The sequence below is a fragment of the Rhincodon typus genome, chromosome 16 (genome assembly GCF_021869965.1).
Source record: "Rhincodon typus isolate 14 chromosome 16, sRhiTyp1.1, whole genome shotgun sequence".
In the NCBI taxonomy this organism is placed as follows: domain Eukaryota; kingdom Metazoa; phylum Chordata; class Chondrichthyes; order Orectolobiformes; family Rhincodontidae; genus Rhincodon; species Rhincodon typus.
Genome location: NC_063347.1, coordinates 49825980 through 49853038, shown reverse-complemented (window position 1 = coordinate 49853038; position 27059 = coordinate 49825980). Strand labels below are relative to the sequence as shown.

At 41.0% G+C, this 27059-nt stretch overlaps 1 protein-coding gene and 1 long non-coding RNA gene across 2 annotated transcripts in view; one reads left to right on the top strand and one right to left on the bottom strand.

Moving 5' to 3' along the window:
* Positions 1–1358: 1358 nt before the first annotated feature.
* Positions 1359–27059, top strand: part of lmcd1 (LIM and cysteine-rich domains 1) — a 60296-nt gene continuing 34595 nt past the window's right edge. The window contains exons 1-3 of the mRNA XM_020509857.2: positions 1359–1700; positions 16401–16486; positions 24482–24737. Coding sequence (XP_020365446.2) covers positions 1674–1700; positions 16401–16486; positions 24482–24737 — 369 coding nt within the window. The 5' untranslated portion in view covers positions 1359–1673. The remainder of the gene's footprint in view (positions 1701–16400; positions 16487–24481; positions 24738–27059) is intronic.
* Positions 8782–21260, bottom strand: LOC125485171. Its single transcript, XR_007263922.1, has 3 exons — positions 21120–21260; positions 14634–14775; positions 8782–8904 (listed from the first exon to the last, which is right to left on the bottom strand). It is a non-coding gene; the product is annotated as an uncharacterized LOC125485171 (long non-coding RNA).

Genomic DNA, 27059 nt, shown 5'->3' with positions numbered 1-27059 from the left:
TTCCTGTCCACTCCGTTTCATTAATGCACCTCAAGTAAATCTCTCATCAGTCTTCTCTGCTGCAAAGAAAACAACCCTGAGTGTCCACTGTTTTCTCAGATCAAATGATCAATTCCTGCTAACACCATCACAAATTTCTCACATGCCTTTATAATGCAATCACATCCTTCTCATAATGCAGTAGACACAATCCACTAGCTGTAGTCTAACAAGTGATTTATACAATTCTAGCCTCAGAAGAGTATAACCTGCTTGTTTTCATAGTACAAGAACAGAAGTTGCTGGAAAAGCTCGGCAGGTCTGGCAGCACCTGTGAAGAGAAAATCAGAGTTAACGTTTTGGGTCCAGTGACCATTCCTCAGAACACTTCCTCAGTATCCTCTTTGTCTTCTTGTTCCCATTATCTACCTTCAATTGTACCCTTAGAACTCAGTAGACATCATTTCCTAGGTCTCTATTCCTCTACACATTTTAGAGTTCTGCAATTTATTCTGTATTTCCTTGTCTTGTTTGTCCTTCCTTCATACTTCTCTGGGTTGAATCCCATTTGCACTTTTCTTCCAACTTGTCCAGCCCATTGATAACTTTCTCCATTCTACAACCATTTTCCTCACTGATACGACTAAATTTCTTTTTGTGTTGTTTGCAAGCGTCTTACTCATGACCCCATTTAAGTCTAAATCATTGATGGATATCACAGACAGCAAGCAAACCCTCCAGAATCCCACTGGAAACGGCAAACTTCTAGTCATTAAAAAAAAACCTGTCAACCATTGTCTTTTTGCTGCCTGTCACTGAGCCAAATTTATAACCTATTAGCTACGTTCCTTTGGACTCCGCGGACTTCTCATTTGGTGAAGGGTCTACCATGTGAAACCTTATCAAAAGCCTTGCCGTAGACAATATCAAACTGATTTGTTTTTTCCTAAACTGAAAGTGAAATACAATCTTCCCGTAACTGATTTAAACTGCCAGAATAATTTGTGACTAGTCTAAACCACAAAAGAACTGTTTACCCTTCACTGATGCCTAAAGCTGTAGAGAAGTGAATGACTAATTGCAGCACTTTACTAAGGGTACAGGAATTTAAATGCAAATCCGCACTTGTACAATTTAAGTCTTCCTCGCTGACTAAGAAAGAGCACGCATTCTATGTCTTGTTTACATTTCGTCTGCATTATGAATGGGATGAATCAATGTATTTTTTAAGAGAGATAGGGTTAGGGAGAAAAAAGGCAGGAAGTTTCCCCGGGCGGTTTTTGGGAGTTGAAAGGAATGATTCGAAGAGTTTAGCTCAGAGGGATCGATCAGGAGTGCTCCGGGGACCGCTTGACGTCAAGTCTGCGGGAAATAGGCGTTCCCAGAGTGGGTGGAAACAGAGAAATGCAGCTCCCTCCACCAGCTTACTTCCCCTCAATCCCTGGGTAGGAAGGTCGCACAGTAACTCCTGATTCGCTTCTGCAACTTTCCAAGCTCTGCCCTCCCTCTCAAATAAAACTACCAGTGGATAGAAGCTGCAGTGTGCAGCTAGCAAGTGGCAAAGAACACATCATGTACATTGAGAGTCCCAGGGCTTAACTTTGTTTTGAGAAACCGGCCAAGATTTAACAGCCAGAAGGAGGTGCGGGTTTGCAAAAAACGCACAAGTGACCGATCCAACGTTTGAAAAGGGGATGGATCTCCACACGGGGATGCAGAAGGTAAGTCTGAATTCATCTCTTAGCAGCAGTGAGTGGGGCTTGCACAGGTCACCGACAGAAGTGACCTGGAATAACGTGTGCCCTTGTAAGTAAAGTGGGGAACATGCAGCGATTTGCGGGCAACAGGTTTCTTTAAATGGGTCTTGTACATCGAGGTTCATCGAAGAAGGATTGTACAATGAATGTGCTGGTTGTGGGAAAAAAAATGCAACTCCGTTCTTGCTTAGAGTTTGAGTTGGTTCTGCCTTTAATGTTAATGACTGGGAGCAGTTTATTGTTCTTTGTAGGCGTCCCCCACTTTCCCACACTCTCAGTGTCCCAGCGATGGGCACAGTTCAAAGCTGCTTATCCTGCTTGGAGGGCGATACTCCCAATCCGGTCATTCGAGAGAAACTTTGGAGTCAAGTAACAGCCCCATCCCCACCTTGAGGTGTGGCGCTCAGTTGAAAAAGTGGAAGTGAATCTAGCGCCAAAGCAGAAGAGAAATGGTCTCGCTGTGTGCTGGAGACAGGTTTCCGAAGTGAAGTGGTGACAGCGGCGGCACGACCTTGGCTTTTCCAAGTTTATGGCCAAAAAGGCGCCGTATTCCTCCCAAACAGCGTACAGAACAAAAGGTCTGCTTTGCACCGCAGGCGTAGGTCTGAATCTCTTTGAACCAACCTCACTGGCTCTAACAATCGGTTAAACTAGTGGCAAACAAGCTGTTCTCCTCCAAAGCCGCTGTCAAACTGTGATGCTTTACTCTGTCTCTGGGAGGTGTACCCTGTTTGGGGGGGTTGGGGGGTGGTGGGGATGGTAGTCTAATACAGTTGGGAAGAGCCCCCAAGGTGACCCCCCAACTTTGGTATATTGCAAGAGAGACAAGTCAGAGCCTCAGGCAGTCGTTTTAAGTGACTCCCGCCCCAAATCCAACCCAGTTTCTCAGGAGTAACATTCCCCAAAGTTATAGTCGGAGATATGCACCTTCTTTTAAAAAAAAACTGTTGACGCTCTGAAAAAAAGTGTTTGTTTCGTTTCATTTGTTTTAGAGGGCAATCAAATGGTCGGTTTGTCTAAATTGACGACCACCTCTACTTACGCCTGATAGGTTTTGTGTTCAGACGAGTTCTTAGGTGATAGAATCCAGGTTGACAGACCTACAGCGCCGAGGGAGTGTGGCAATGCCCCAGACGATATTTTAATTCGAAGCCTTGTCTCTCCCTGTAGTTCAAATGGAGATTGAAGCATTATTTCTAATGAGTAGCCAGTTCTACCACGTCTATATCATGTGGCCAGAAGCACCCCAAGATATGGATTAATCATATATTAAACTAATTTGCTATTTACTGGATCTTGTCTGCTACTATGTCCATCTACCCAACAGCAGTTGCATTTTGACATAATTCATTGTATTTTCTGAAGAACTGAACATCTTTTGTAGTATTGGAAAGACATAAAAATTAATAAATTGCTAAATTAGAAGGTGCAACTGACAGAATCGCTGTTTCTAGAAATATTTTTTCGTAACTTTTACCCAATCGATAAATGAAGATTTGCCCCAGGTACTGGAATTTTGCTTGAATTAAATTTATTCTGTGTTCATGAGCAAATTTGCAGACCGACTTGTTTACTCTGATGGATCCCTGGTAAATGCTTAAAGAAGCTGCAACATCATTAACAAGTTCCTCATTGTCAGCCCCGTAGGGTTGAAGATGACTTGCTTCCATAGTGCTAGGAGTTCGTGTCTAAGTACCTGCCTGTTGGCAGGATGACTCAATTCCCATTTGCTATTTTCAAGCTATAAGAGACTCGTGCTCAAATATCTGAAGCTGAAACGTGGTGTGTGGGAAAGTAAATGTATAGCCAGCAAGGGACCTTCTAAGTGGAAGTGCTGTAGTCATTACGCTATCGCAATGCCTGCAGCAGTCACATGGGATTGATTAGTTTTTAGCAAGTCATAGGCTGATTTTGCTGTGGCAAGGCATCTAGCAGCATCTGCTGTTAGTTAGATTTGCCTTTGTACATTTTAACTTTAGAAAGTATTGTATGGCCTTTTACTGGAAGTGCTAGCTGATAACAGCTCAGGGAGGGAAACAGGTCTATCGGGGGAATGGGGCAACCAACAGTGTATCTCCTCAATCAGGCAGACTCAGAACTTGTGAACTTCATAAAGGAAGGAATGAGTTGCATGAATTCAAGATCAATTAAGGAATGGGATGAGAAACTGTGAAAGAAATACAGATTAGATTGGGAAAGGAAAAAGACAGAAAGGAAAAGTTAAAAGATATCTGGAAATATCAAATGTGATAGTTTATAAAATCTCAAATGTTAATTTTTAAAATTTGCAAATCATTTGAATATGCACTTGAAGTGACATAAACCTGTCAAGGGGAGATGATGTCTGAAAAGTTTGGTTGAATTTTTCAAGAAGGTGACTAGACATATGGACAAGGGTAGTGCAGTGGATATAATCTACATGGAGTTCAATAAAACTTTGACAAGGTCTTGTATGGGTGTCTGGTTGGGAAGGTAATAGCCCATGGGATCCAGGGCAATTTGGCAAATTGGATCCAAAATTGTGGTAGGAGGCAGAGGATGATGGTTGATTTTGTGTCTGGAACCCTGTGACCATTTGTGCACTGCAGAGTTTGGTGCCGGATCCTCTGCTGTTTGAAGTGTGCATGATAGACATGAATGTAAAGGTTTGATCAGTAAGTTTGCAGATGACAGGACAGCATCAAAGCTCTGAAGTGAAAATAGATGAGTGACTAAAGTTCAAAATCTAAAGATTGTAAGAACTATCAAGATCTTGATCAAAAATTAGTTAGAGACAAGGCTGTGCAATAAGTCCTGATTTTACCACTAAGAGAGAAGAGGAAGACCACACAAAGAGATGGTTTCAAAGCTTAGGACTCCAGACAGGATGGTTTATAGAAACACTGACCATACTAATATCAATAAAATAGGTTATGACAGTTGAGTGAAAACCAGATTGGAGCTTGGAGCTTAACAGATGATGACTGTCTTTTCCTTGCCCTCTATACTGGAGAATGAGAGAGAGGGTGTAATGGAAAGGCCAACACTGACCTGGCAACAATGTTTCAGTTGTGAGTAAAGATGGTGAAGAACTCTTGGCATGAAGTTTCCCTCCCAGACCTCCTGCTTGTGAGCAGGCTCCTAGTTGTCAGTGTACACAGCAGTGAAAGTGGATGTGCGAGGAATGCATGTTGGTGGTGAATGCTGGAATGACATAGCATTCATTCTGCATGCCTTTCGAGCGCCATGGCTCACAGTGTAACTGAGGCTGAAAACACAATTGAAGTTCAAGCCATACTAGAACCTTCTCTCTGCACCTGTTGTGGAGATCCTCCATTGAATTGACATTATTACTTTGATATTTAAAGTGTTAGGACCCAGGAGAGACGTGTGTTCTACACCAGCATTTGGTTGCATAGTTTGAGCTATTATTATCAAAGCACCCTTTTGTCACTTTGTAGTGATAAATGAGTGATGCTAGTCATTGGTAAATGTTGCTGAATTCATATCAGTCCACTCATAACAAAGCACTGAAATCACAAATTAACTACAACTGTATTGGTCTGTTATTGCATTAATAACTTATGAATAAAACAACCCATTTGTCTGTTTGCAGTTGATTTTTTTCTTTGTATTTTATGGCATTTATGTGACAGTATTGATTATCTTGGTTTAATTATTATTGGTGCATGAGATAAACCTTGCACCCAGAGATTATAATAACTCTGAATGTCGCCTGTTAGGAGTCGAGGTAACTGTTATGAGCATGCTGAATTTTACTCTTTCTCTGCTCACTGGGGCAATTAATGATGTAGAACTTCCTATTTTGATACACTGGCACCATTGAATTTCAGTCTGAAGGTGGAGAAAAGAAAAAGTGTTAGGGAGGGAGGGGACTGAGCTGGTGTTTTACACCACTGTCTGCAGCAACCACCCAGCAAGGCTTAACTGCTGGTGCAGTTTGAGATTTAAGCACGCAGCAGAACAGAAGATGTGTGCCAGTACACACTGGACTTGGAGTTGATCATCTGTCTATGTGCAACTTAAACATTTTTTCCTGATCTTCAGAAATTTACCAGCATTCATCCATTTTGCTGGTGGGTTGGCCACAGGCAAGCATCTTCAGAATCATTCAGCTTTTCCTTCTCAAAGACTTGTTGTTTTCGAGGGCCAGAGATGCTCAGAAAAGTGAGGGATCTTGCCGTGGTTATTTTGAACTGATAAGTGTAAATCGAGGTCGATATTTCAAGATGAAAAGAAAAGTGAGGTTTACCAAGAAGATGTCATTGACAATCTCAAGGTTAAGGGATCGTAGTAGGAAAGGTAGACTGGGGAAAATAAAGAACTCCACAGCTTTGAGGTACAGAGACAAATGAATTAAGAAAGAGGTAGTGAGAGAAGTAATGATTTGAATGTGGTGAAGCAGGAGTATTGGGGCATAGCACATTTGCAGCAAGTTAAGAGGCCATCATAGGAGTGATTGGAGACTTGGGATGAATCAAGTGTATAATGTGGGGAAGTGTGAGGTTATGCATTTTGGCAAGATGAATAGACAAGCTGAATATAATTTAAATGGGAAAAGACTGCAGAAAGCTGTGGAAAAGAGGGATTTTGGAGTCTTTGTCCCTGAGTCACAGAAAGCTGGTATCCAAGTTCAGTGGACAAGAGGAAATGGAAATGGAATTTTGATTGTTATTTCATAGGGAATGGAGTATAACAGCAGAGAAGTTCTGCTAAAACTATATAAAGCACTAGTCATTCCATAGCTGGAATACAGTGAACAGTTTTATTCCCCTTGTCTAGGGAAAGGTATATTGACATTGGAGGCGGTCTAGAGAAGGTTCACTCGGCTGATACCAATTATGGAAGGCTGTTCTTATGAGGGGAGGTTGAGTAGAAGAGCTTGTGCTCATTGGAATAAAGAATGAGACACAACCTTAATGAAACGGGAAAAAGTATATCCCTTCCTCCTCCTCCACCCCCGCCCCCCACCCCGGCTTGTGGGAAAGTACAGGACCAGGAAGCATAAACTCAGACTAAAGGGTTGCACAATTAAGACAGGGATGAAGAGGAATTTCTGCTGAGTAGTCAATCCATGGAATTCTTTACCACAGAGGACTATTGTGACTGGGTTATTGAGTATATTCAAGGCTAAGATAAACAGTTTTTTTTAATCAGAAAGAGAATCAAGGGTTGTGGGGAAAAGGCAGGAAGGTGGAGTTGAGGACTATCAGATCAGCCGTGATCTCTTTTAATGGTAGAGCAGACTTGATGAATCGAATGGTTTAGTCATGTTCCTAAGTCTTATGGGTTCCCTATGAGAATATGCAGTTTTGCTTAGATCCTTACTGCATGAGGAAATGGGAGCAGTTCTCAAATATTGAGTAGAATCGGACCTTAAAGCAAACTGATTTGTTGTTGAAGGAGAAATGAATAGTTTAATTAGAGTACTACAAATGGAAGAGAGTTTGGAGTTCCCATTGATATTGGAGTAGGAGCCAATGATGAGAATGTAGCGATTAAAGGGGAAAAAGGTGGAGATCACAACTTTTCCGTTATGAGCTGCTGTTGGACATGCAGGGATGTGAAGAAACTCTCTACTTGAGAGGAAATAAAAGAAATGTCTTTAATTCAACTATAATAAATGAGTGCAAAGATATGAAAAGTTGCACTGCAAAAGGAATGTGATTTAGGGCACATAATCTGTTAAGCCATTGATGAGAGTGGAATTGAATCTTCAGCAAAAGGTCAAAACAGTTTGATGGTATTTGAAAGATCATCAGTATGAGAAAAGAGCTTGGAAGAAATAGCTGAATTCCAAGAGAAAGGGAAACATTGACAATGGCATTCCCTGTGGGATGGCTAGAACTGTATCAAAGTATTTAATTTTGTGTTCGTAGTGTGAGATGTCAGTTTGGAACATGGATCAAGCATTCTATACAACAATGCAAATTAACCCAGTCATCAAATAACATGTCCTGCTGGACCAACTGCCCTCTTGGTCTCTCTGAGTGACTTTGCCAATTTATATCCAAACTGATTGCTATGCATCCCATTCTTGCTAGTGGTCAGTCTTTGACTCTTGACATTTTTAATAAATAGTGACTAACTTGAACAAACATATAGGAACACAGTTGTAGCTTGTAATGCAAAAACAGTTCATGTAGATCAGTGGAAAAACCATAATTAAGGGATCAAGGAAGAAAAGTCAGTTATAATAAACAATTTTTGAAAGAGATCCAAAGTTATACAGGATAAAATTATGAGATGATAACTCCATGCTGTGATAAAATTTATACTGCAAAGCGTCATTAAAGTACTGGTTACACTGTCAGAGACTAGAGCTAAATCAAAGGGGATTATATTGTTCCTGTTAGGGATTGGTCAGAGTCCATCTGGAGTAAACTGTGCAGTTTGATCACCTAATTGTAGGGGTAATGTTATTACCCTCAAGATGGTATTGAGGCAGGAAACAAATCTCTGGTGCCAGGTATTTCAGTGATGTGGAAGAGTTGAAAATATTGAACTGTGATTCAGAAAAGGAAAGATTTTAGTGTAATTTAATCAAAGTTTACTAGATCATAAAGAAGAGAACTGTTGATCCAGTTTCCCTTTTCTTCATTGTGGTTTCCAGCAGAGCAAAACTAATGGCTCTATTAATACAACCGCTGTGTGATATATCAAACAGCAAACTAGTACCATAAGAGAATGCTGCCAGCATAAGGTGTTTGAGTTTGTACTAGAAATGACCCAAATATTTCCAATAATTAAATTATGAAGTTGGCTTTGGCTTGAGTAACTTACTGTTGGAACTTGCAGTCGTTAGTGTTAAGTTATGCTTACAGTCATTGTACAGCTATGCATACAACCTAAGTTAGAAACCATAATTTTGACATCTTACTGAAGGTGCTCTTATAGCAGAGTCCTCTGACACTCTACATCTACAAACAATTGAGAACCTAATGAGATGAAAGTTGTTTTGTGTCTGGGAGTAAGCTTCTTAAGTATCAGATACATTAAATATTTTTATACTTTATAAGATTTATCTATTGGCAAGTACAATGAAAGAATTAATAGAAGCTAAAAAAAGCTGGAAATTTGAAACAGCAATGGAAAATGCTGGAGCTCGTCAATCAGCTCCTATGGCGAGATCAGACAAGTTCATTCTTCAGGTGTGGGACTTTCAGAACTGAAAAATAAGAAAGCAGAAAGAAATATTAACCCAATTAGAGGAGAGAGTGAAAATAATGTTTAAAAACTAAGGAGACACACAGTCTCTTATGGTCTCATCTAATATGCCTCCTCCTGTCTCTGATTTTTACATTTAGGAGCCTGACAGTCTTTTGTTTAGAAGAAGAGTACAAACTGAAACTGTAACTCTTCTGTTCTTTCCACAGATGCTGACAGTCTTGCTGCTTCCCACTCCACATCCTGGTAAAGCTGTGTGGAGGGTATACAAAGTCCCCATCCAGCGGTTGCCCCTGTAAATTTGAGCTCTTCCAAAATTCTTCTGCCAATATACCAGTTTGCAACAAGTTCTGGCCACGCTATTAGCCTTGTGCTTCCTGATTGAAATGAGTTTCCATCCTGACAATCCCTAGATTTTACAGCCCATGTCCTTGCAATAAAACCCCTCGGTTTACTTTATCTGCCCTACAACCTTCCAAGATCTCTGTGTTCCTCCAATTTTAGTTTCTTGTGAAATCCCTGATTGCATCCATTACATTATTAGTAACTGTGGCTTCAAATGACTGTGGCTTTTGATCATCTGACCTTCAACTGTGTCTTGGTTGAAAACTCGCTAATGAAACGTCTTGTGTTGTACCACATTAAAGGTGCTACATAAATGCATGCATTGATGATAGGTTACTAGCTTGAAACATTGGGTGAAATTTAACCTAGCTGATAGGAGTGGCCCACCAGCTGGAGAGTTGGCAAAAGCCCTGCATCATCTCCTTTAGGGATATTTTGCAGTTTTAAGGACCAATTAAAAGCCAATGCCAGGCATTTGCTGGAATGAAGCCATCCAGGAACTGCTGTCCAATCAGATGTCGGAAGCTGTTCATTGTAGGTGAGGCATGCATTTGGCAATGCACCCATTGAAGTAAGATCAGCAGAGACTCAGGCCACAGGTGATAACGGAATCGGAGTCATGGGAGGAATTTCAGCAGCGATGCAGGGGTTGACCTTCAGTGTCCCCAGCCTTTGCAGATGCCACCCTTCCAGATGCCAGATCTCCAAATCAGGCACTAAATGTCTGTCAATGGGATAGCCAGCCAATGAGATTGCCCACAAGCAAAACCAAGAGATGTTTGACTATCAAGCTTCCCATGTAGTGAGTCCCCAGTCTGCTGCTGGCTAATCACTAGAGTGGTGAGAGGAGACCCTCAATTGGGCATGAATTGCCCGCTTAAGGGTTTCAATTAACATTGAGGCAGGAAATGCACAATGACTGTCTTGGGCCTAGTTGGGGAGAGACAGAATTGTGAAATTAAAAGCTACCTCTCCCCCCTCAACCCACCAAATACATCTCGGTGGGGAGGGCATTAAATTTCACCTATTAATTCTGTTAACCCTTCATGGATGCTGCCAGAACTGATGAACATTTCTTATGTTTTTATTCAAGAGCCTGAAGGAATTGCAATATGTTGAGACTGTGTAAAGCATTGTTTGGCTGTGAAGGTGGTAGTGTTCAGGAGATGAAACTTTTCAGCAAATTGGTGGTAGGACATCAGAATTAGGAGCAGGAGTAGCCCATTGAGCCCCTTAACCCTGCTCCGCTATTCAACAAGATCTCAGTGTGCCACTGCTCATCCACTGACTTTCCCTCAGTCTATTTTCCCAGCCCTCTCTAATAAATCTTTCTTCGTGCCTCTGTAATTGCACTTACTTAAGTTATTTAAGTTGAGAATATTGGTATGAGACCTCAGCTGCTTACCCTCAAAATGAATTTGAAATTCTGTGATGATGTGATCCGTACCTCCTATAAGATTCTAAACTATGATATCGTTTACTAATCCTACTTTGTTTACACTTGATTAAATCTTATATAACCTATTCCTGAGTAGATTGTGTAATGTACTGCTGTAAGAAACAATCTTTGATGCACTCTATAAATTCATATTTTGTGTTATTCTTTCCATCCGATTTGTCCAATCACTAGGCAGATTTAAACCACCCATGACCAACTGTAGTCGACTTCTTACATGCTTCCGTTATCTTGCAATTTATACTTTGGCCTACAGTGTGGCAAGTCTTTGCCAGCCTATAGATAACTCCCATTTGCAACTTTGTTGCCTTGCTGTTCCATATTTCCACCTAAACTGATTCCACACCATTGCAGTTCTGACATGACTTCACCACTGCACTGATACTAACCTGTACGAACAAAGCTAAGCCACCTCCTTTTGCTTTTTGCTTTGTCTTCCAGAATATTGAATATCCTGGAAGAATGAGTTCCTAGTTTTTGTCACCCTGCAACCATATCTATGTAATGGCTACCAAGTCCTATTGATTTACTATTATTTGTGCCATCAACCCTACCTCATTACAAATGCTACATGCATTCAGATAAAGAGCATTAAGCTTTGACATTTTTTCACCATTATTGCTTATTCTGATTTGAATTTTTGCTGTACTATTCCATGTACATTTCTGTCCTATTCTGTTACTCTTTGATTATTGATCATCTCTTCACCTCTGCTGTCTTATTTCTTTTTACTTTTTTGATACTTCCCTTCAATTGAGCCCTCTCCCCACTAATCAGTCCAAAGCTGTATCAACAACCCTAATTATCCAATTTACCAGGACATTGATCCCAGCATGGCTCAAATGAAGCCCAGTGGAATAGCTCTGTCTTTCCCTAATGCTGATACCAGTGCCCCGTGAATCGGAATCTGTTTCTTCCACACCAATCCTTGAGCCATGTATTTACCTCTATAACCCATTTACATTATGCTAGCTTGCTCATGGCTCACATAGTAATCTGCAAATTATTATCTTTGTTGTTCTGCTTTTTAATTTAGCCCCAAGCTGCTTAAAACCTTTCATTAGAACTCTTTTCCCTAGTCCCACCTATGTTGTTGTATGTATGTGGTCCACAACAACTGGATCCTTCTCACAGTCCAAGTTCCTCTACAACCTGAAAAAAATATCTTAAACCTTGGCAACAGCTAATCAACACAGTTGTTAAGACCGTCTATCTTTGCTGCTGAGAACAGTATTTATCCCCCTAACTATTCTCTCTCCAGTTCTGACTACATTTTGTTTTTTTCTCATCCCAGTTGAACAATACCCCGGACTGTGTTGCCGTGGACAGGTCACTCATCCTCCCTGTGGTCTGTATTCCTGTCCATATGGGGAACAAGAACCTCATACCTATCGGAGAAGGACATTTTCTGAGGCTCAACCAAATCTAAATTCTGGATCCCTGTAGCTGCCTCACTCGCAGTCGCATCCCCCTGACTTGAAAAAAATTTGATGTAATTAATGTAAGCGTCATCGCGACTGCCTCCTGAAAGATTGCCCAGGTATCTCTCTCCCTCCCTGTTGCAACACAGTATCTGCATCTCAGACTCCAGACTGTGAGCTCTGAGCTGAATTTCTTCAAGCAGCCATCTGCTTCAGATTTGGTGTCCACCAGCTCCTACATACTACAGCTGCAATGCATCCCCTCTGCAGCCATCTCCATTCTATTTAATTAGTCAACTTAAGTGTCAAATATTTTACAAGTGTCTTTAAACTGTACTGTGCAATAACATCTTTTGATTTAAATCACTTGACCAATCGAAAGAGACATAGAAGATATACCCATCAATCATGTATCTGTTACCCTGTGATGTTGTATTTCAGCTCTGAAATGCATAAATAGATTGAAAGGACTCTCAGCTACTGGTTTTTATTTCCCATCACTGCTGCCCTTGTCACATAGGTCTGCTGTTTATGAAGCTGCTGATCCCAGCCTCTCTCCAGCTGTACATGAAGCTACTCTTCCCGTCCCTTTTCAAGCTCTTTGTAATGCTATGTTCTTGCTTACTCTTGTGCTGCTTCAGAAGCACACAGTTCTCCTCTCTCTCATCTTATTAGGTGGTGTGACTCTCTCTGGGTCATCCTCTCTCTCTCTCTCTCTCCTAATGACTGCTCAACTTCCCTTCAGAGCGTCAGGGAATGGAGCATTACTTTGCATTGGATTGTCATAGTTTAACCGGATTGAATGACTTGAATGCAAAACAATGCCCAGACAGGCACTTGAATCCTGGACCCTTAGGTTAAAATTCTAAAGGTTCACCAACTGAGTGACTGATTGAGTTAGCCCAGTTTTTTGATGCCTTTCTTATTGTAGACTCTGAAAGACAGGAGCATTTCCAGAGGTTGTTCGTTTCTACCAGATGAAGGTGTAAAAGGTCAATGGATCCAGAGATTTCTTTTACAGGGTGCAGATTTGTGGTCTGGAGATTTGGTTTCCATTGCCTCTTTTGGGTTTGTTTTTTAGAGGCTGATGCTGAGATCTGAGTAGACCAATAATATTGTTCTTTAGGAGGCTTTTCAGAGTTGGGGGTTATTAAAGGAAACTGCAACATGCAATACTCTCCTGATTGCTAAAACTCCTTTATCTCGACAAGGCTAAAGTTCTGTTTTAAACATGTCCAGTGACTGACTACCAGAACTTGTTAAACATTATGTTATGATGAGAGTACTGTGGGGTTTTGGAGACTTCCAGGATTGTGTTAAGTGCATTATTTTTAACGCCAAAGTTAATGGTACAGTAGAAGGAGTAGAAAGATGCCTACAGTGCAGAAAGAGTCCATTCGGTCCATCAAGACTGCATCAATTCTCTGAAGAGCATTCCATCCAACCTCAGCCCCCTACCCTTAAAACAACAACCCTACTTTTACCAGGGATAATCCACTTAGCCTGCCACTCCATGGACACTGTGGACAATTTAGCATGGCCAACCCACCTAACCTGCACATCTTTGGAGTGTGGGAGGAAACTGGAGCACATGGAACAAACCCATGGAGACACAGGGAGAACGTACAAACTAGAGTCAGTCACCCGAGGCTGGAATTGAACCTGGCTCCCTGGAGCTGTGACGCAGCAGTGCTAACCACTGAGCCACTAATTAGATAAACAGTGATTGAGGGTATAGTCCATCTAGTTAAGTAGTGATTTAGTACTGGTTAATATCAAATATGCTTTCAGATGTTCTAGCAATGTCAATTGGGAGGGGGGTTTTATGTAGTTGGATTATGATGTAATATATGGAAATGCTCATCTAGAATCATGGTTTGTCTGCCTGCTTGTGTGACACTGACCGCATAGAGCCATCGAAATTATAGAGTCCAGAAGGGGGCCGATCAGCCCATATTGTTATGCCGATCCAAAGACCTCCAGAAAAGACAACTACACCGTGGCCTAAATCTTTGTTTCGCCTATAGGCTGCTCTGCCTGTAAGCCTGACACAGTGTTGGCTGCAGTTTAGTGAATATGTAACTGAGTGTTGCAGCTTTAATTTGCTCAGTAAGAGTCATATGCCCTCACTATGAGGTGAAACAATGAGTGCAAGTTAATTATGCAGATAAATTTAACTTGGTGACTCTGGATTAAGAGGTTGACCCATCACTGCTGATTCTGGGTTTGAATCTAGCCCCAGTTTGGTGGGCTGCAAAACACCATTCTCTGTTCATTTTAATGTCATAGAGTGAAAGACCTGGGATGCTTCACTCTCATTTAGAGGGCAAAGTTTGAAGCTGCCTGCAAGTTGCTGCGTTGTTGATAAATTCCAAAGGATGCAAGGATAACAGGTGTGGGGAGTAAAATTCATTGCCAGTGACGAATGGCCTTCCAAGAGTATTATGTTTAGGGAAATTTGTGAGGCAAAATAGGAGGAGGTTTCATCCAAATTTAAACCATGCTTACCATACATGGGCATTCTTTTTCTCTGTCTTCCATGAAGTTTTGGCACACTACTTGGGGATAGTTCCATGTGAAGCCTCTCACCCTCTGGTATTTTTATACAAGTTGACGTTGTTCGGGTGATCATGTTTGGTGAATATTAGGTCTGTTTAACAGTGGAAACGTTTTGAATTACAGTCAATTGTAGCATCGCCAGACATATCCCTGCCAACATGAATTACTAACATCCGTCAGCCATAGGAGTCTTGTTGATTATGTTTCCACAATTAGATTAGAAATCCCCTGCTACGATCATGCCTTTTGCTCTTTATCTCGGTACAAATTGAAATCAAACCTGGAACTGTATTGCTCAGTTATTTCCTGGATAATCAGGGAGCAATCAATAGCAGTGATTTGTGCTGATATTGAGGATGTTTTCCAATCCCCTTCACTATATCTTTTTACTAAATGTGCAACCTGTCAAATGTATATACTTTCATAAATCATACATAGTAATATCATCAATTGTAGCAGTGCTGGACATCAGGATGCATAGGGACGGGCATGGAAATTTCACACTCAACAGTTTGCCTGAAGTATTTGAGCTATCTTTGACAATTCATGAGTTAGTCTAAAATGTTCCAGTTTGTATTGTTCTCTGAAAGAGAAGATGGCTCTTCACTTATTATCCAATGTGTTTGCAGTTTGGAATAAATGTCCAGACTTCTCTGAATCTGAGCTTGTCTAAGTATAGAATAAATATCAGCAAAGTGTAAGCACAAATCCTGTTCAAACATTCTTGAACAATTCAATCGGAGGTGTGGGTGAACTGTCTTGATGGTATCATATGGAAAAACTTGTCATTATTAAATGTTCAATGGGTAGCAACCTCATTAGTGAAAATGCCACAATCAACTACTGATCTAAGGTACAATGCTCAGAAATTGTAGGTGGCCCAAGTGAAACAGTGATGCTTTGTTGTCATATTAGGAACTGAATGTGGTCTGTTTAGGCGTTGATTTATTAATGCCTTGTTGAACTCACCAATTGTACCTGCCATCTTTAATGGCAGGAATTGAGGTTCCATTGACTGAAAAAAAAATCTAGATCATAACACAAGGAACACAGTTGAATTTCAGTAGATATGTGGTATTTATCGACAGTAATAAACAAACTTTTGTCCCAACTAGGAACTTGATGCAAATATGGATTTGCCTATAGATTAGCAGACTCAGGAATTTCAAGACTCTTCTAATTTGGGAAAACCTGATTGGATCAGTGGTAAGAAATGAAGAATACCCATACTTAACTGTCAGCACAAATCATCAAACATTTTCCATGTTACTATCCTGACCTTTTCAGAATCTTTACTACTTGTAGATAATATATACTCACTGCAGTTGAGTTCAATGAAAGGTCTATATGATCTGGTCCTAGTAAGTCTGTTTACTGTACTCCACTGCTTCTTCATCAATGATTGAATATTATGGGGAAAGGGCAGTGATTTAATTGGACAGACTTTTCAAAGACCTGGCACAGTCTTGGCCTCCTCTGCATCATTACAAAATTAAAATAAGATTTTGCACAGCTGAACCGTAGGAATATCGACAATGCTGGAAAAATATTCAGGAGTTTGCCAATTGACCTTCAACCGTCATGAAGACGTTTTATAGAAGTTTATCTCAAGATGTTGGACAGAGTATACACTGGAACAGATTATATGCATTTTGTGGGCTAATTGAGCTTGATGGGCTGAATTTATCCTCATTCTTGTATTTCTTTCTCTTTTAGATGTCCATTCTTTATCAAACAGGAAAGGGAGCTCCATGTTTGGGATGCAGAGGAATGTGCAAAGCATTTGAGCCACATCCTTGGAGGTAAGTGGCTCCTTTACTAATAGTAGCCTTTTATAGCACAGTTGGAGGCTATTCAAGTCTTGGTGCCTGTGCTTGTTGTCCTATTGATTGACAGTTTTACCCTACAGCCCAGAATTTATTTCAGTTTCAAGTCACCAAGAAATCTAACAAGGAATTCTCAGAAGAATCCTCTTTGCACAATGAGTGGTGCAAATGTGAATCTATCTTGACATATGTTTTAAGCAAATATTACAAATGCATTTAAGAGGAAACTCGATGAACAAATGAGGGAGAAGAGAATACCTGGTTACAGTGGTAGATTTAGATGAGGAGTAGTGGGAAGAGGTTTGAATGGAGCATAAATACTACTGTAGTCCAGTTGTAACAAATGGCCTGGTTCCATTCCATGTATCCTGTGTAATCCTATATGCTAATGCCCTTCTGAAAATTACTGTTGAATCTATTTTCCACAGCCTTTCAGGTAGTGAATTCCAGAAATTCCATGAAAGGATGCTTGTTTGAAAGAAGGGTCTCTGGACTCAAAACATTAATTCTGTTTTCTCTCCACAGATGCTGCCAGAACTGCTGAGTTTTTCCAGCAGTTTCTGTTTTTGTTTGTGTTTGATGCTTGTTTGAACATTGTTTCAGGAAATTATCTGCTACTTGTAAGTGAGTGCCTGTCGGAAACTTAGCAGCTTACCGGAAATCTATATGGCCTTTAGCGCCAAGAGGGAAGATACCTACTTAGCAATAATTCTAATTTTACAAAATGTAAATTTGCTTTTGTTTTATCCATAAATGGAACATGATTCTGTCACTCTGCTGTGAGTGTCTTGACTACAGCCATGGTGTGTGAAACTTCTTCCAGTCTGTTCCTACAGAGGTGCCACAAACTGTCAAACTCCATCTCAAATCATGAATACAGATATGAATTATTTTCATTGAATATATTAGAGCATTTTTGCCCAGTTCTTGTGGGATTCTTTCAAAGCACTGCACTGAGCTTATACAAAGTTGTTGCATTCCAAGAGAGAACCTAGCGTGTTTGATTTGTTCAATAATTCAACTCTAATGTTGCACTATTGAGACTTCATCGATCACATTTTAAATGATAATGGAAGAAGGCAGAGATAGTATAGGAAGAGTGGGTTTTAATGGCTGGAATTTGGATTGGGTGGGACGGTAAAATGTCACAAAGTTTTATACCCAAACTCCTGACTTCGTTTTTTTTTTACTAACGCCTCCAATGTGTTCCAATGAGGTGATATAATTATTTAAATATGTTGATGAGTATTTGTGTCACGGATTTGATTTCCATTATAAATTTTATGTCAACTGTCTGAATTCCCTGAGGTTTGTGAGCACCAGGAATTAAAGAACAGCATGAGCTTCTGGAACCTTCCATCATACTTTCCGACCACAAAGTCTGGAAGTGCTTTTCACGTGCCCACCAAAGTTGCCTATAACTCATTCCCATGAATGGGATGCAGCCTTGTCTCCTGCCAACATTCCCCACTGCACTCTTTGCCTACCTGGCCTGTTCTTTCCAACCCTCTCTTCCAGTTTTGTATTTAATGGCTGTGAACCCCTACTCACCCAATAAGCAATCAGCCTTGTCACTAGGAGGCAGTGACAAACATTTTACTTGTATCTTGCTGGTAGACTCCGCAGGATCTGTTTTTCCAGATTTCATGAATGCAGAAATGCACCTCTGTTGGAGCACATTGAAAGATCTGAGCGTTTTCTTAATTTGCCTTATCAATTGGTGAAGTGTACACAAAGTTTGTTCAGTATCTGCTGCCTATAGTTGAGTGTGTATTAATCTTAGTGCAAAGCCAACAGAGATGGTGATGAATTTGTGATTGAATTTTTAAAAAAACATTTCATTTAAGAAATTAAGGAATGAAGAAAATTGAGCAAAATTGAAGAACATTGGGAAATGGAAGATTTTGCTCACAATGTCAACAAACTCCTCGCTGGCTGTCACACATGACTTTCCCACTTTCTTGCCAATGTCCATATCACTCGGGCTGATAAGATTCCACTCCCTGTTTTAGTCAATAGCAAGTAAATAAATCTTGATGACCAGTACCAAACCAGCCAAAACCATTAAGATTTTGAGAAGGTGTAGAGCTGGATGAACACAGCAGGCCAAGCAGCATCAGAGGAGCAGGAAGACTGACATTTCGGGCCTAGACCCTTCTTCAGAAATGGGATTTCTTCAGAAATATCTCTGAAACAATTTTAACCCCACTGCGAAGCCCAGCTCTACACCTTGTTATCTCAGATTCTCCAGCGTCTGCAGTTCCTACTATCTCTGAAAAAATTTGAGAAGTTTTTTTTTAATTTTATGGGAGCATGATGGCTCAGTGGTTAGCATTGCTGCCTCACAGCGCCAGGGACCTGGGTTTGATTCCAAACTGTCAATATGAAGTTTGCACATTCTCCTTTGGATGCTCCCGTTTCCTCCCATAGTCCAAAGATGTGTAGGTTAGGTGGATTGGCCACGCTAAGTTTCCCATAGTGTTAGTGTCCAGGGATGTGCAGGCTAGATGAATTAGCTATGGGAAATAAATGGTTAAGGTAAGGGGTGGGTCTGTGAGGGATGCTCATCAGAGGGTCGGTATGGACACGATGGGGGAATGGCCTGCTTCCACACTACAGGGATTCTATGATTTTGCAAGTGAAGGTGTCAGATAATGGTCCATAGTTTACCTGAGAACTGTTTGAAATATTTCTAAGTGAAAATACCATATACCATGTGAAGCACTGCTCTGGGCATGATACCAAAATCAGGCATTGATTTTGAAGTTGGATTTGAAAAGAGTAAAAAGTGAAGTTTCACCAGACTAGTGTCATTGCTTGAAGGGTTAAGCAAACAGGTCAGCTTGCCTTGTATTCCACTTAGCTTTAAGGGATTTTTTTCCCCCTTTATTCATTAATGACATGAGGACATTGCTGGCTAGGCAGCGTTTATTGCCCATCCCTAATTGCCTAGAGGGCAATTCAGAGTTAACCACACTGCTGTGGGTCTGGAGTCACATGTAGTCCAGACCACGTAAGGATGGCAGTTTCCTTCCCTAATGGGGATCAGTGAACCAGGTGGGTTTTTCCTGACAATTGACAATGGATTCACGGTCATTGTTAGATTCTTAACTCCAGATATTTTTTGAATTCAAATTCTACCATCAGCCGTGGCAGGATTTGAACGTGGGTCCCTGGAATGTTAACCAGGTCTCTGGGTTAACAGTCCAGCGATAATACCACTAGGCCATTATCTCCCCTAGGGAGGTTGAGGCTGAGTTAATTGTAGACTTTAAAATTGTAAAAGGATTCAACAGCCTAGATACAGAATTGCATTTTCCTATGCTGAGAGTCCCCAGAATCCAGTGTCATAGTCTTAAAATATGGAGTTAAGCCATTTGGACTGAAATCAGGACACTCCTTTCCACAAAGCTTAATGGAATAATGCAATTCTCTCTGCAGTTGTTGCTGGGTCAGTTGTAAGCTTTGTCTTGAGATTGACACCTGTTTATTAGGTAAAGGTATGAAAAGGTAAATGGAGTTGTGATGTAGGCTAGCCATGAACTAACTGAATGGTGGAACTGGTTCAAGGAACTCAGTAGTCTACTCTGGTTCCTGTGTTATCCCCAAATGCTCATTTTTTAAAAAACCTTAGAATCCCTACTGTGTGGAAGCAGGCCATTCGGTCCATCGATGCTCCAAAGACCCACCCTCCTACCCTATCCCTGCATTCCCCATGGCTAACTCCCCCAGCCTGCACATCCCTGGACACTATGGGCAATTTAGCATGGCCAATTCACCTTGAGGAAACCCACACAGACAAGGGGAGAATGTGCAAACTCCACACAGACAATTGCCTGAGGCTGGAATCGCTCCCAGGTCCCTGGCGCTGTGAGGCAGCAGGACCAACCACTGAGCTACCGTGCCACTGAGCACCGTTCTAATTTCACATAAGTAGCTGGTGTGGGATCTAGACACGTACAGATACATATAGACATAGACCAACTTGCACGCATGGACTTCATATATTCTTGTAAATGCATAAAGTTATGTAATTACAGAGGAATTTTAAAATGTGACCTCTTCCTTTCTCAAGGAAAAGTTATTTCAGTGTTTTGAGTGTTAAATTCCCGAAGAGACGAGAGTCACATCCCAAAAATGTTGGTTCAATTGCATTGGGACTTTTAAATAGTCTGTAAATTCTCTACATCAATGCTGATTTTTTTTTCCCTGAGATGGATGATTTTGAACACTTAAAATATTGGTCTCTGAGGATCTTAATGACCTGTGTGGATGAAGGCTTGTTTACTTATATGGGAGACATCAGTCGGGGATTGAGAGAAAGAAATGTCAGACAGACAGGAATCTGTTTAGTTATGATACTTAGTAATTCAGACATTATATTAACGTAATTTCTCACTCCACGGTTGAGTCATGCTAGGTGGAGACTGGAACAGTCAATTAAAACACTTTGTGCTTAATTCTGTTGGGGGAAAATGATCGTCAAATTCTTCAAGTCACACACCATCCCAACTGCTCTTTCATTGTTGTCGGGTATAAATCCTGAAACTCCCTTCCTAATAGCACTGCGGGTCTATCTATATCACACAGATTCAAACAGCCAACTCACCAACACCTTCAGAAGGGCAGTTGAGGATGGGCAATAAGTGATGGCCTTACCAGCGACGGCCAAAGTCATGAACACTTTTTAAACATAACACTGTTTCATAAGCCCAAGATTTCAACTTTCAATGGCTGTAGGGTCCGCAGATGAGAGCCAAGCTATTTGTGACTTATCAGTGAGACTCAGGCACTTTTAAGTATGTCAGGCCCAACCTGTAGCCAATCTGGATGTCAAAGACACGGCCTCCCCACTTCCTGAACACTATCTGTCCCTATGTCATCTTTGTGCCCATACTGCACTGGTATGACAATTTTTAATTTCTCATCTTAGCTTTCCTAGTATCTGTCTTGAAACGAAATTACAAATTTGGTGCTGAGATAAAGCGAGTTTCTTTCTTGTTGTCTTCCTGCCAAGTTTGATTTTAAACTGACATTATCGAAACAGTCCAGCGCCAACACAATTATAGCTGAATAAAGATCAAAACAAATTCATATTTCAGCTTCAAACTTAACTTCGGAAACATGATTTAAAATGTATTTAGTTAGTTATTTAATGTAGGGTGAATGACCCATCAGACTGTTTGGATTTGATTTGCTACAGGGATTAAAGTGAAGATTTCTTCCTCTTTCCCTTCACTTTAATGCATGTATTTCATTCAGATGGACTGTGTTAAATTCCAGCAAGGATTTAAAGATCGTTAGAAATAACTGCAGGGTTAGACCATTTGGCCCATCTAGCCTGTTCCATCATTGAATAAAATCTTGGCTGATCTGATTTAGGCCTTCCTACTTTTATCTGCCTGCCTATGATAACCCTTAACTCCCTTGTCAGTCAAAAATCTGTCTTATTCAGCTTTGAACATACACAATGACCCAGTCTTCACTGCTCACTGATGAAGAGAAATCCAAAACTAATTGACCTCCAAGAGAAGAAATTCCTTTTCATCTCTGTTTAAAATGGGCAGCCCCTTATTTTTTAGATTGTCCCATAGTTCTAAATTCCCCCAGTAGAGGAAATATCTACTCAGTATCAATTGTGTCCAGTCTCCTTGGAATCTTTGATGTTCCAATAAAATTGACACTCAGTCTTTTAAATCCCAGTGAGTTTAGATCCGACCCGCTTAACCTTTCCACCTGAAACAACTTCTTCATCCCAAGAATGAGCCTAGTGAACTTCCAGTGCAACTCCATCTCTACTGAGGTAATAAGACCAGTTCTGTACACTATACAGTTGGTTCTGATATAACGCGTGTTTCTTCAATGTGAATTGGCTTTAACACGATTGAAGAATTTAGAACGCGAACTTTCCTTACCTGTATTGGCTATAACATGCTTCCAGCCCCATTAGTTTAAATGGTGTGGCTGTTGTGCGATTTTTCTTACAATACGAGATTGCATGAGAACAGAACTACCGATTTACGACAGAACCGACAGTATTCCAGAGGTGGTCTAATCAATGCTGCAAGATTTTCCTCCTTTGTTGGTCCTCTCTTATGTTTACACACTTGTCCCTTCTTCGTACACTGTGCTTATCATTACCCTCATCACTTCTCTTTATTGTTGCCTTGTTCTTTCCCTTGAACTTTTCAAGGCTCCCTTCATTGGTACCTTCCTCACTGCGTCCACACTCACTACTTTGTTGCAAACCTGCTGTACAGCCCAAGCTATATGATTTATCTGGTCCTAGCATGGTCAGGTGAAGGACAACCCAGTAGTACAGCTCCCTCTTTCCCCAGTATTGTGTCAGTGTCCCTCATGAATAGAAACCCATTTCTTCCACACCAGTCTATGAGTCATGTATTCAGCATTCTGATCCTAATTACTCCATGCCAACATCCTTGTGACTTGGGTAGTTATTCAGATTCTATTAGCCCTTCGCGTTCTGCTTTGTAATTTAGCCCTTAGCTGCTCAGGTCCCCTCAGGCAACCCGCTTTGTTTAGTCCCACCCATGTAACAAAATATCCATATGGGCCACAGCAAATGGAACACTTGCCCTTCCACTGCATGTTGCTCTCTTACTGTGAAGAAGTGGCTGTATCCCTGTCACCTGACAGGCAACACATCCTTCAGGATTAATGTTCTTGACTGCAGAGAAGAATGTCTAACCCCCAAACGTCACCATCCCCTTCTGCAACTGCATTTCTTTGTGCTGCCCCTTGCTTGATTGCCCTCTGTGCTGTAGTTGGTTTTCTCATCCACCCTACAGTCCCTGACTGAGCCCTCTTGTTCTCATATTGCTGTCTCATCTGAGGGCTATTAGGGTCTAATATAGTTCCAGAACCTGCCAAAACATTTCTCCCAAAATTTGTAATGCTCACCAACAGCACGCAGTGGCTAGAGTCCTTCATAGCAGGGATCAGGTAAGGGGAGATGGAACTGGTAATGGGAAGGTGTGTGAGGCTGATCTAGAAACAGATTGGAGGGAGGTGAGAAACAAGAGTTGCAGTTTCAGATGGGTGAGGAGTGAGGCACTAGGTGTGAGGAAGGGTGAGAGGAGAAACCATTGATTTGGATTTGGAAATGAGTGTAAAATGACACTGGAAAGTAACCAGTCCCTATCAGTAGTTCAGTAAGGAGGAGACAGTGCCACCAGTAGAGCCACCAGGCAAGTTAGAAGAGAGTTCTACCTTGAAGCGAGGAGAGAGAAGAAAACTGTCAATTCGACCATGGTGCTGAGGGTGATGATAGAAAAGGGCTCTCTATTTCTATTTTATAGCCTTCTCATTTTCTCATATCTGTGGATGCATCGAACAGCATACACATAACAGTCACGCAGAGGCACAATGCAAGTCTGTCCCTGTGTCGATACAATTGTTGCTGTCAGTTGTAACTTCAGATGTGTGCCCTATACAGAACACGTAACGTTGCAGTGCTTGAACTTTTTATTCTTGAGCCTAGGAGGTGTTAACAGACGAATGATACCATTTCATGCCTAATTAAAAAAGAGGGTTTTATCTGTCCTAAAGGCTCTTTCCTACAGCACAGTGGATAAAGCATGTGCCAATTCTTGTTTAACTTGTGACTCTGGATATCAAGAGGGACGGAAATATCTCATTGCTCATTTCAATTTGGCCTGAACTATGATTCACTCCCCAGATGTTACTAAGCTTATGTTCTTGGATGTTGTACCACCCAGTCCCATTAGATAGTGACTTGTTATACAGATGCTAAAGTACTTCTCTACAGCCTGTCTTTCAAAATGCAGACTGGGACTTCCACAAAGTACAGGTTTTTCATCAGATGTGCTAAGGCTCAAATAAACAATGATACTTTGAATTCTGGAACTTGACTGATTCCACCAGTTAATGGTCAATCCTGTACAGACAGACGAACTCTATCTAATGTTACTTTGCTTGCTTTTGATGCAGGAAGATATGCAAGTCATGCAAATGCAACCAAGAGGATCACAGCCTGCACTCTGATGCTGAGGACGATCGGAAAATCGGCCGCCTTTTGGCTGACTCTAACTATTCCAATCTGACTGCGCGGGTGAAGGGAGGAGATGGAGTCCGCATTTATAAGAGGAACCGAATGATTATTACCAATCCCAATGTAACAAAGAAAGATCCAACTTTTGACACAGTCACATATGAGTGGGCCCCACCAGGGCTGACCCAGAAACTGGTAAGCTGATTCACTCAGGAGAGCTGACATGTGTTTTCACAAGCTTGCCTTACTAAAAGTATTAGGACGCTATAATAATAGTCTCTTATGGGGAAGGAGGGTAAACAAAATACAAGAAAAGGGAATTATTTTTTAAGTGTGAAGCAACTAGCTAAATTTACGTTCAGAAAATCAGTGCATAATACCTGTGTTTTCTTTTACCTAAATCTGTATGCTATGGTTTTCAGACAAATCCCAAGTATTGTTTTGCAAGCCGGAAATGTTCAGAAACAGCAACTTGCATTTATATAGCACCTTTTAATAAACTGAAGCATTCACAGTGCTTCTTTTATTTTTTTATTCATTTACGGGCTGAGGGCATCTCTGGCTAGCATTTATTGTCCATCCCTAATTTCCCAGAGGGCAGTTATGAATTATCCACATTGCTGTGGGTTTGGAGTCACATGTAGGCCAGACCAGGTAAGGATGGCAGTTTCCTTCCCTAAAGGACCGTAGTGAGCCAGATGGGTTTTTTCCGACAATCAGCAATGGATTCACAGGAGTATTATAAAGCAAAGAATAATCTCAAAAACCCCAGAAGAGGATATTAGTTGATATGAGCAAAAGCTTGGCCAAAGAGGTAGCTTGGAGAAGTGTTGGCAGGATATTCCAGAGCTTGGTTTTAGGCAACAGAAGGCATAGCTGTTAGTGTTGAAGCTAATAAAGTTGGAGGTGTGCTGAAAGCTACCAATAGATGAGCATGGATACTTCGGAAGATTCTGGAGCTGGAGAAGAATACAGAGGAAGAGAAAATCTAGAATATGAAGAAGTTTTGCATTTATATAGTGACTTCCATAACCTCAGGAAATTTTATAGCTGATGAACTAGTGGTAACTGTTTTCAAATGGGAAGCAGGACAGACAATTTACACAAAGCAAGCATTACACATACAGCACAATAACAATGACAAAATAATCTGTTCCTATTGAATGAGGAATGTTGAGAATATATATAAGTATTGAGAGCATAACATGATAACTCTCCACTTCAAAATGGCATTGTGGGATATTTAATTCTGCCTGAGAACACAGGCACTTCCAACAGTGCAGCGACCCGTCAGTCACTACTAAAGTGGAGAGTCAGCTTTGCCTTGGAGTATGACTTGAACCCAAAACTCAGCTTGGTTCATAGTACTCTTGATGTTAAATTATTAAGATGAGGTGAGAGCAGGTATTTAAATGCAGGGATTCAACTGTGTGTGAACAAATGTTCTCAGAACCAAGCGTGGTTGTACCTGAATATTGAAGAGTATGTATCGTGGACACATCCAAACCAAATGGGCTCCAAGTTCCTTTCCTAGACTCAGCCACTTGTAGTTCATCCAGAGTATGTTAACTGACCCAGAAACCTTGGCCCAGAAAGGGGAAAATCAGGCGTGGGTCCCACAGTTCTTTACTGTAGATGCTTGGGTAAGCACAGGTTTGGGTTGAGCTGCTTGTCCATTGCTAGCTCATCTGCAATCATTCTATAGCTTATGTATGGAGAACAAATTAGTTTAATGAATCGTTAAGTCAGGGATGGCCCTACATTTGAAGCTGAAAGATGCAGCCAAGAAGGGGATAGCTGCAAAGTTTGGGAGAAGGAGGCTGGAAAGGGAGGAGAACACTTGTTAACAGCTAAAAACTGAGCTATGTAAATTACTTGACATCACAGGTGTAATTAATTATTTGCAATTGAATGTTGAAACTTAAATTTAAGGCTGCATATGTTTTGGAGAAAATGCACTGGATGCTATAGTAATGAACACGGTGTGTCAACTTTCCTGCTCCTCTGATGCTGTTTGACCTGCTGTCTTCCTCCAGCTCCATACTGTGTTGTCTCTGATTCCAGCATCTGCAGCTCTTGCTATCTCATGGTGTGTCAGTTGTTCAGTTTAAATCTAAGATTTTGATCTGTGATGCAACAAGAAGGGCAACAACTTTGTTAACCTTTCTAGAGTAACTGAGAACAGGATGGTTTTGGTATGTGTGTGTGCTACACACACAAATACAAATACAAACACACACATACACAAACACACACAGATAAAATTGCAGAAGCCCACAATTATTACTGTGCAGAAGGAGGCCATTTGGCCCATCGTGCCTGCACCAGCTCAACTATCTAGTGCCAATCTTCTGACTTCTCCCCATATCCATGCACACCATTACTATACATATGGTTGCATCACCTTGTGACTGCTGTCAAGATATATTTCTTTTTCATAAAAAACTAATTTGACATGGATGATATGGAACTGAGCATTAACTCTGCTGGGATGCACATAAAATGAGGCTTTTTTTT